An 11,234-nucleotide genomic window follows, 5' to 3' on the forward strand; every position below is an offset into this window, starting at 1 on the left:
AGGCCTGACAGGACAGAATCCACTTCTGAAACAAGCATGGGCTGCAGCAGCCCAGCAGCCATGCCACCTGCTATCATCCTACCCATAGGGAGACAGGTTAGTGAAGTAATTTACCCTCACTAGGCCTCATTGGTTACTGGGCGCTTCCTAGAACATGTTTCTCAACCTTGGCCGCTTGAAGATGTGTGGACTTCAACTCCCAGAATTCCCCAGCCAGCCATGCCGGCTGGGGAATTCTGGGAGTTGAAGTCCACACATCTTCAAGCGGCCAGGGTTGAGAAACACTGTCCTAGAGCAAGGGAGTCAGGACTCTATTCCCCAGGGTGACTTTTGGTTAGGTAGGTTGTGCAGTGCATTGGATTTGAAGGTTGCTTCAGAATGTCTGTCTGTCTATCTATCTGGTTGCTAGGAGTCAAAAACGACTTGATGGCACATAATCAATCAGAGTGCCTGGGAAGACCCATGTTAGCACCTGTGTGCAGCTCCTTAAACCAAATAGGTCTTTCCCCAGGACTGGGCTACAACTGTAGAGGGGAGCCAAGCAATCTTGGGAAAAGACACAACTGATTTATTGACGGATGTTATGTCCACATCCTCGTGCCTGCAGCCTCTTTTCCCCCTGAAATTCAAAGCACTGCACACCCCACCAGTTGGCGTGATCATGCGCCACCCACCAGGACCGCAAGTGTCAGGATTGGGCTGGATATAGACTGACTGGGTTATGGGTGTCTATTCAGGTGCTGTCCTAGCTGTCTTAGGTGTTTCCTACCTTCCCTGCTTCAGGCTGGGATAGTGCAAGGCTCCACCTGAAGCAGTATCAGCCCTTCAAGGTAGACCAGACAAAGAAACCAAAGTCATATCGAACAATACTACTTTTATTATAAGGTTACAATAACAGAATTTTGCAAGTCTGAATGTGTTTACCCCCTCCCTCCCTTTATCTCCCTAAGAATTAGGGAGGGTCCCATCTGAGACACTTTCTCAATTTACATTTCTGCCCTGGACTCAGATTTCTTTTATCTGACCGTTGTCTTGCTTGCGGCTCTTCCTCTTGTTCCTCAAGGTTGTTCCTTTTTCCCATTACAGTCGCCTGGAGCACCTCTTGAGAAGGTAGCAGGTCTTTTATCAACAGTTCAGTGCCATCATAATTATTTCTGTTTCTCGTTGACAGGACTCCTCTCCTATTACTAGCATGCAGATCTCATCCAAGCGGGTATGTAGTGCAACAGAAAATCTTTGGGAAACTATCTTGCTAGAACCAAGAGGCAAACATCTCTTTGAGTGCATTGCTCCATAAATAATGTAAATCATTACAGGTGGGGAGAGAAATGTTAGTAGAAGATGATCAGAGTAGAGATGATTATATGTATGCATCTCTATTATCCAAGATATATATTTTTTTGGATGATGATGATGATGATGATGATGATGATGATGATGATGATGATAGGGCTCTCCCAACTCTTTCAGGACATTGTATTGCATTCAAGTGTGTTTTCCCCCAAGAAGTCCATGAACAAAATGAGTGAAATTTACATGTTTTGACAGAAGTTGCTTAATTTCTTGTTTCTCCCTCCCAACAAATAGAAGAATGCTTTTCCATCTACAGAGTTTATGGATCTCTGCTAGATACCTCGTTTGTGATTGAGAAGGTTCTGATTGTATCTATTCTTCTCTTACTTAATACATTCATTAGAATGGTGCCTGAAAGCCTAGGTCAGGCCTTATATACAGCTTCTCAAACACTAAGCTGTTAGGAGCAGAAGGTTATTTTTCTATGGAAAACTTTTCTGTCCAGGTATTAGTGAGCCCTAAGGAGACTGTGTGGTTTTGTCTTCCAACAGCAACAGCTGTATCTGGGCTCCAGAACTTCCATTTCCCAGCTACCCTTGCACCGCTGTGGGATGTATGGCAAAGCTTGCGCGGAGTGCTGCCTAGCGAGGGACCCCTACTGTGCCTGGGATGGCACTACCTGCACTCGATACCTGCAGAATACCAAGCGGTATGGCCAGGGATCAGCCTGTAGGCCAGTGTTTCTCAACCTTGGCAACTTTAAGACACGTGGACTTCAACTCCCAGAATTCCCAGCCAGAATTCTGGGAGTTGAAGTCCACACGTCTTAAAGTTGCCAAGGTTGAGAAACACTGGCCTATAGATTAGGCTCTGTGACCTTGGGGGCAGGAACTGAAGGCCAATTCTAATTGCATGGCTCCTGCATGCAATCAATGGCTGATGGTTATGCAGACCTGAGGCTCCAGCCCCAACCCCAGAAGCATACTTGGCAAATCTTTGCACACTCTTTCCTAACAGGCGATACCGACGCCAGGATGTGAGGAACGGAGATCCCACTATCTTGTGCTCTAGAGGTGAGTGCTCTTAAATATCTGCTCACCCAACAGATCAGTCTAGGCCAAAACAAGCTTGGGACCTTTCTCCTCCAGTGGCTTGTGGGAAACCAGATGTCTTTACACGGTATGAGAACCAAGGCATCACATGAAGCCATAATATATATGGGCTCTTTGATTCAGCATAACAGTTATATGTTTTAGTGACCCATGCTGGCTAGGGAATTCTGGGAGTTGAAGTCCACACATCTTAAAGTTGCTAAAGTTGAGAAACACTGATTTAGCATATTATATGTAGCTAGCCTTTGTGTCATTTGCATTCAGCTATCAATAAATAATAAAACACCCTTCTTTCCAGTGCAATATACAGTCAGGTCCAGAAATATTGGGACATCGACACAATTCTAACATCTTTGGCTCTATACACCACCACAATGGATTTGGAATGAAACAAACACAATGTGCCTTAACTGCAGACTGTCAGCTTTAATTTGAGGGTATGTACATCCAACTCAGGTGAACGGTGTAGGAATTACAACAGTTTGCATATGTGCCTCCCACTTGTTAAGGGACCAAAAGTAATGGGACAATTGGCTTCCCAGCTGTTCCATGGCCAGGTGTGTGATATTCCCTCAGTACCCCAATTACAATGTGCAGATAAAAGGCCCAGAGTTCATTTCAAGTGTGCTATTTGCATTTGGAATCTGTTGCTGTCAACTCTCAAGGTGAGATCCAAAGAGCTGTCACTATCAGTGAAGCAAGCCATGATTAGGCTGAAGAAACAAAACAAACCCATCAGAGAGATAGCAAGAACATTAGGCGTGGCCAAAACAACTCTTTGGAACATTCTCAAAAAGAAGGAACGCACCGGTGAGCTCAGCAACACCAAAAGACCCGGGAGACAACGGAAAACAACTGTGGTGGATGACCGAAGAATCCTTTCCCTGGTGAAGAAAACACCCTTCACAACAGTTGGCCAGATCAAGAACACTCTCCAGGAGGTAGGTGTATGTGTGTCAAAGTCAACAATCAAAAGAAGACTTCACCAGAGTGAATACAGAGGGTTCACCACACGATGTAAACCACTGGTGAGCCTCAAAAACAGGAAGGCCAGATTAGAGTTTGCCAAACGACATCTAAAAGCCTTCACAGTTCTGGAACAACATCCTATGGACAGATGAGACCAAGATCAACTTGTACCAGAGTGATGGGAAGAGAAGAGTATGGAGAAGGAAAGAAACTGCTCATGATCCTAAGCATACCACCTCATCAGTGAAGCATGGTGGTGGTAGTGTCATGGCGTGGGCATGTATGGCTGCCAATGGAACTGGTTCTCTTGTATTTATTGATGATGTGACTGCTGACAAAAGCAGCAGGATGAATTCTGCAGTGTTTTGGGCAATATTATCTGCTCACATTCAGCCAAATGCTGCAGAACTCATTGGACGGCGCTTCACAGTACAGATGGACAATGACCCAAAGCATACTGCAAAAGCAACCAAAGAGGTTTTGAAGGGACAGAAGTGGAATGTTATGCAATGGCCAAGTCAATCACCTGACCTGAATCCCATTGAGCATGCATTTCACTTGCTGAAGACAAAACTGAAGGGAAAATGCCCCAAGAACAAGCAGGAACTGAAGACAGTTGCAGTAGAGGCCTGGCAGAGCATCACCAGGGATGAAACCCAGCATCTTGGTGATGTCTATGCGTTCCAGGCTTCAGGCTGTGATTGACTGCAACGGATTTGCAACCAAGTATTAAAAAGGGAAAGTTTGATTTATGATTATTATTCTGTCCCATTACTTTTGGTCCCTTAACAAGTGGGAGGCACATATGCAAACTGTTGTAATTCCTACACCGTTCACCTGAGTTGGATGTACATACCCTCAAATTAAAGCTGACAGTCTGCAGTTAAAGCACATTGTGTTTGTTTCATTCCAAATACATTGTGGTGGTGTATAGAGCCAAAGATGTTAGAATTGTGTCGATGTCCCAATATTTCTGGACCTGACTGTATATATATTTACTGTTCCATGCACATATATTCTGCTTTTCATACTCGAAGTACAAATTTCAATGCATGAATCAGAAGAGTGCTAAAGTTCTTGATGTATTCCATTACAGCTGTGAGCAAGGAGGAAATTTAACTCCACTGATTCCTTTTCCCAACTATTTCTGCATTTATTTGCTTTTTCCCCCCAAGAAATTTACATGTATATTTATGTACCATTCTTCCAATGAATACATTTTTGCAAGTGATTGATCTTATTTGCACTTTCCTCTAATATAGTATATGAATATTTGTGTCCTTTTGAAAGTTGCAAACTGCAAATATTCAGAAAACAGCAGATATCAGTATATAATTGTGTCTAGTTCACATACACCTACTTAGATCAGCATCTATCCAACCTTGCCTTATCTTGAAAAGTTAAGGAGGTGAAATGTGGTCAGTAGTTGAAAGTGTAGTGGAAGCAGCAAAGGAAGCCATCTTTGCAGCCTTCACCACAAATACAAATTATTAAATGCCTCAATGGTTGGCTGTCCAGTGAGCCCTTCATCACCTCTATTCTAGCTGACTCAAGCTTTTTCTATTGCACATAAGTCCCAAGAAAGCCAGGCTGAGGCTAGGTTTCCACAGTGCCAGAGAGTATCAATGGCCCGTTCTCTTTCCACATTCCATAGGACAATGGTCCACTGGACTCTGGCTTATAGAAATTCCTCATTCTATAGGACAAAGGATCACTGGACTCTGGCTTATAGAAATTCCTCTAAAGAATCCATCCAATTCCATAACTCTAAGTGGGAGGATCATTTTAACTGACTCCCCATCCCTGCAGGAAGGCAGTGATGTTATTAGATTGCAGCCTAACCATGATCATGGGGTCCAATGGTACATGGTAGTGATGAAGGCTATGAAATTCTGGACTGGAATTATAAGACAATTTCAGAATGAGTGTTGAAATCCCCAGGATCACTGTTAACACAACACCGATGTTTCAAGAATCTTGGGTGTTTGGCAGCAGAGTGGAAAAGACACCAACAGTATCCCAAGTCTGTTTTGTTGAATTAACTCCAAGTTATGGCCCTTGTAACTTGCCTCAGTACAAACCGTTCTTTTGGCGAGTGAGATAATATTCCCGTGGAACACAGCAAATCCCCACCTGACTCTCTCTCCGCCCATTATCAAAATCTGAAGCTATGCCATCAGGTATCTGATAGAAAGAGGAGGGACCAGACGGTGTGATGCCCCACAACAATCTATGTCCTTTAGTCCAGGGATAGTTTCTCCTCCTAATCCCTCACCATTTGTAACTAATCATCCCATGAACTGGGGTGGTTCTTGATTCCATTCTTTTCTATCTTGCCTCTCTGCTCCACACACAATCCAACATTCACATGAAAAAAATGAGAGGGGAATAAATAAACAACCCAAAGAGAATTGTAGACATCTACCAAGCCTACAAGGTATGAAATCAAGGATAGGATCCTCAATTTTACTTAGACCATTTTCCTAACTCCTGCCCAAATCGAGTATCTTCCCTATTCTTGAAAAACCCAAAGCAAAAGAAAAAATACGGCAAAGGGTTGATAGGATGTCTCATCAGAAACCATCCTTTCAAGTCATTTAAATGCCCATTTTATTCCTATCTTTCACTATTTCTAGGCAGAAATAGTTTCATTCATTCACAATTCCCATGGAGTCTGCATGGGTAAATTTCTTTCTGGACCCACATATGGCTTTCAGGAACCATTCCCTTTTCTCATTGATTTCAGGCTATGATCTGATGCTTCTTCCTGATGCTTGGCTTTGCCTTTGGACTGGACCCATGTGCATATGTGCTCCTCATCATTTAACTGATGGTCATGTTTGGTTTTCATTCCTTGTGTTATCTCTTTCTGATGTTATACAGATCCTCAGAAAACGACTGTGCCAGAAAAGAAGCTGTATGGCGTGGAAGGCAGCAGCACTTTTCTAGAGTGTCTACCTAAATCACTGCAAGCCAAAGTTGTGTGGACATACCAGAAGACTAGCAGTGACCCCCAGAAGGAGGTACAACCCTAACTGCTGGGTGCACACATTTTTCTACTAGCGACTTACAGTATACTCATGGCATCAACCAGCCATCATTGAAGCAATATAGAGGCTGTCCTCATTACTTATTTTTGGATACTCTATAAAACGCTATAAGTTATAGTGTATTTTATTTATTCAATCATTGATTCATGCATTCCAATTTGTATGCCACTCCAATCATAATGACTGAATAGCTAACCACAAGGCCATACAGAGAGAAACAAGAGGGAAACAATTAAAAATGCTCCAGTAAAAACTTGCCCCTCAACTTGCTGTACCACACTTCCAGGGTAGTGTAGTCTATATTCATTCCCCAAAGCCTTCCTAGCAAGTCATGGTTTATAGTTTTTGGAGAAAATAACAAGGAAGGAATGGTCTAGATATCCAAGGGCAAGCTGTTCCATAAAAAGAGGGCCATGAAGGCTCAGCTATGGGGTCCCTGCAGATGTCATTCCTTTCATGGGGGGATCCTCAGCAAGCCTTCTCTACCTGATCTTACCAGATGGATGGAATCAACCCAAAGCAGACCAACTAAGAGATACCCAGGGCCTCAGCCATATAGAGCTTTAAAGGTGACAGTTAACATCTTGAATTGCACATGAATGCTAGTGGTGATCCCACCTTTGTCTGAACAAATGTGAAACAAGGCTAACAAAATTGAGTGAGACTAAGTTCATGGTATGCTTTAGCCTCATAAATACATATTCCTTTCCTGTCCCCATTCATCTTCAAGGCACTTTCCCTGCCTCTATTTTGGTTAACACCATTCTTGTAATGTATGGATCACAAGGCTTATACCCCTATCTCCTTGTGCATCTCCTATCATCTGATGGTTTCCCTCTTTTAGTTCAGACTCCAACCCTCGTCTCATATGTAAGTGGTTACCAGCAGAATTGATGTTGGTATTAATACACATAATTCTAACTACTGTTTTTGCTAAAAAAAAAAAAAAAACAACCCAAGGCATAACAAATCTAAAATTGAACAATACCATAATAAAGCCCCCTGAAATCATTAATTAAAACATTAAAACATTGAACACTATAAATTAGGAGGCATATCATCAGCTTTTCTAGAAGTGAAGTGAATGGGGGCAATTGCATTACTGAAAGGAATCCATTCCACAATTTTGGAGCAACATTAAAGAAAATGCTTTTCTCTCTCTCTGACAAGCATGTTCCCTAAGTACCAATGTCCTTAAAGGATCTTTCCTGCAGATTTCAGTAATAAGACAATTTCATAGTGAGGCATAGAGTTCCTCTGATTTCTGGATTGTTAATGCCAGTTTCATTTGTCTGTATTTCATTAACCTCCAGGTATTGCTGGATGATCGGGTCATCAGGATGGAGCGGGGAATCCTGTTGCGCAATGTACAGCACAAAGATGCTGGCTTGTATTATTGTCATGCAACAGAGCATGGGTTTACCCAGAGTCTGCTGCACCTCCAGCTTGAAGTGATCAATGCACAGCAGGCTGACTCTCTCTCCCTCTCTTGGGAAGAGGAATCCACACAACCCTTCCATCGCAAACTTTGGTATCAAGATTTCTTACAGTTGGTGGATCATCCCAATCTCAGCACCATGGACCAGGTGTGCGAGCAATTATGGAGCCACAAGAGCCACCAGCCCAAGAAAAAGCCCCCTCCATTGCCCCCTTTATTTAGCATCAAGTCTAAAAGTCAGAAGTGGAAACATCTGGAGGAAAAGCGGAAACCCCGCAGCCGAAGAACACATGAAGTGCCTCGCGCAGAAAGGGCTCCTCGGAGCACAGATGTCTGGTGACCTGTAGAGGGGCGCACTTATACCAATCTCTGTGCTGGGAAGGGCCAGGGAATCAGGGTGGGGGTATGGGAATAGGGGTGGTAGGAGAGAAAGAGCAGGATCTTTTATGGCTTCTGTAGTTGGGTGGAAAGAACATCCTTCCACACCAGCCCCATACTCCTGGGTGCTGCTTCTTGTGTAGTTTGTAGGGGAAATAGTAATGTTGGTGTCATAGCATAGCTGCTACTCCTCAAAATCTTGACAGAGAGCCACAGAACCTGAGTAAGAACAGGGGAGGCTCTGCACTCCTGGCCTGTTCATAATACACAACCAAAGATGAGGATACCAGCCTCCAAGGACCAAATGCACCAGAGGCCACATCCTGAACATCCCTGACCAGTGAGAAGGAAAATAGGCAGAATTCACTGGGAAATACAATTCTTTTCTGCAAGGATCCAGTGGCTGCCAAACTGCTACCTAAGGACTTCTGGTGCTCTATATCTCTGGAGCTTCCACTGATATTCTGTCATCCCCTGACAAGGACAGCACTTGGATGCCTCTCACAATGTATTCTGTCTAAATCTTGGAGCAGGATGTTGACCCTCTTTCCTCTCCCTTCCTTATCCAAGCATAACTGCCTTGTGTGCTTAAGTAGCCATAGTGTGTTCCACCTCCAGAAACACAACACAACCACTGATGTATTTATTAACAGACTGTTTACTGATGAATGTAGTCCACCTCTGGGTGGCCATCAAGATTTAGCCTCTAATGGAAGGAACGGGGCTGTTGTTGCCCAGAGGACTTGGAGTTCATTTCTGACTGAAATTTTCTGGGTGTAAGTTTGTATGAGAAGATATTTCAAGTTGTGATGATGGAGATGCAAAAGTAGAGGAACCAAGCAGCAGAAATTGCCCCCTCTCATTTAGTCAGGGCCCCAGAGGGTTTTTTGCTAGCCTGAAACCCATTCCAGGGAAAGAGCAGTCCAGAAGATTCCTGCTATGAGCCACAGTTATGGGACTTCTGGAGAACATGTAGATACTGGAAATTGTTTAAGGTTGTGATCATATTGGTATGTGAAGAAAACATCTGCCCCTGCTTTGAACTGTATGTCTCCCATTGTTCCTGCTAGAGAGATTAGCATCAACCAACATTTGATTCCTATGTAAATCTGGTTGGGGACCCGAGCTGCCAGCCACCAAATCTCAGATGTAATCCTGAAAAAGGCTAGTGCCACCAAGAGCCCATTTGGCTCACTTTCAAGCCTCAGTTTTGGAGCAATTTCTGTGGCACTCAGAAAGACCATACTATTCTCAGCCTATTGCTTAGATGGAATAATCTGCCTTTCAGAAAAGCCCTGATCATCCTTTTGTTTGTTATTCTGTGGAAAAGCAAGCTTTAAGATGCAGGTATTGACTTGAAAGTGATAGCAAGCTGGAATGGGCTATGATCTGAGGACCAAGTCGGTAATATTCCAAGTCCACTGGAGTTGGGTGGTCAATAAATTTAGATAGATAGATGCTAGATAATGGACAGACAGACAGACATGCAAGGTGTATAAGCAGTTTCTCTGGTGTATACCAGCAAAAGTTATGGCTAGCCCTACTTAATCTAATTGAGGCTGGAATGGACAATCCCAAGGAAGATGTGGGACTGACTTGAGAGTGACATGATGTTTGATTGGACTGCAATCTGGAGATACAGCAGAACTAATAAGTAGGCATTAAATCTGCATTGTAGGTATGTAACAATGGAAATGCACATTTCTAAAGCCAGCTTCTCAATTTTACATTCTTGGATGTGAGCTGCCCCTAAATTGTCCTGCAAGTGAGAAAGGTTTGAGATGATCAGGCCATCTGAAGCCTTAATGAGTCCAGAGACAGTAGGAGGGTTTTTTATAATATTCTTTGCCTTTTATTCCTTTTGAGAGACTTCTGCTGCTGTGTCTCAAAGCATTTCCATTCACTTTTGTAGTCTGAAAAAATGTTGTACATAAAATATTTGGAAGTTGGAACAAATCTCAGATATTCTACAAATTGCTGTGCTTTGGGTTTTCTCTTTCTCTCTTACACAGTTCTAATTTAAAAAAAAAATGTTTTGCAATGAAGTAAACCATTGTACAAATTATCTGGAGTTAAATGATGAGACATAAACTGCAAATAGGACTTCTTAAATTTGTATAACTGCAGTTTCTCACTGCTGATGTCAAACACAATGGAGAACTCAGAAATATAGTCGTCTTAGTGATATGGGGAAAAGATCTCCCTTAGTCCTCCTGTCCCCTGGATCATCTTCAGAACAATGCCAGTCTTGGACACTGAAGTACATTAACCCTAGAAGAATTATGTTAGTGACTGAGGTGGCTGGGTAGATGGATGAATAGACGGAGAGAGGGAAAAAATATGTTTCAAAACTCTGTCAGTCCTTGTGCCCTTAGGAGGAGAAAACTAAGTTTCTGGAATAGTTCTCCAGAAAAAAGATCACTTTCCATTTCAAAATACATTGGTTTTTTTCCCTTACCAGTTCTCATTCAATTTTATAAAATAAGTTGTTATTTCATCTTTTTAAAGGGGAAAAGAGAAATTCTCCTGGGTAGAATGTGTGTTTTTAAAGTGTCCAAAACCTGTTCATGAATGTCCTGTTTTTTATTGTACAACCATGATCTCTCCAGAGTTCTGCAACCCTGGTAACTTTTCATATTTCAACTAAATTGCAAGAGAAGATGTCCCGGGGGCTTTTCCTGTAGCAGTGCCATTGCCCCTGCTATCCTTGAGAAATCATCGGGATAATTTGTCCCATAATTTGGGAGGGATTTTGAAATGCCTTTGGGCACAGCTCTAAATACGGAGGTCAGATCCAGACACCAGGCAGAATGTGGTGGCATCGCCAGGCAATGGAAACTAGACCAGGGAGCAGTGAGGAGGTGTCAGACGAAGGAGGTGTGTGTGACAAGATCTTCCCAGTACACCCACACTCTGCCATGTTAGAGAACACTGACTAACAGCATATTTGAAGTTCGATTCAGTGACTGGTTTGATCAAATGTAGTCCCACATT

At 42.9% G+C, this 11,234-nt stretch overlaps 1 protein-coding gene across 1 annotated transcript in view; it reads left to right on the plus strand.

Annotated features, from left to right (window-relative positions):
- Positions 1-10,844, plus strand: part of SEMA3B (semaphorin 3B) — a 51,410-nt gene extending 40,566 nt beyond the window's left edge. Inside the window, exons 14-18 of the mRNA XM_007438841.4 lie at positions 1,172-1,213; positions 1,845-2,002; positions 2,311-2,366; positions 6,258-6,397; positions 7,738-10,844. Coding sequence (XP_007438903.1) covers positions 1,172-1,213; positions 1,845-2,002; positions 2,311-2,366; positions 6,258-6,397; positions 7,738-8,202 — 861 coding nt within the window. The 3' untranslated portion in view covers positions 8,203-10,844. The remainder of the gene's footprint in view (positions 1-1,171; positions 1,214-1,844; positions 2,003-2,310; positions 2,367-6,257; positions 6,398-7,737) is intronic.
- The last annotated feature ends 390 nt before the right edge of the window (positions 10,845-11,234 follow it).

Source organism: Python bivittatus, unplaced genomic scaffold (assembly GCF_059951505.1).
Source record: "Python bivittatus isolate LINGU-HERP-01145 unplaced genomic scaffold, Pbiv_v1 ctg000080_np1212, whole genome shotgun sequence".
Classification (NCBI taxonomy): Eukaryota; Metazoa; Chordata; class Lepidosauria; order Squamata; family Pythonidae; genus Python; species Python bivittatus.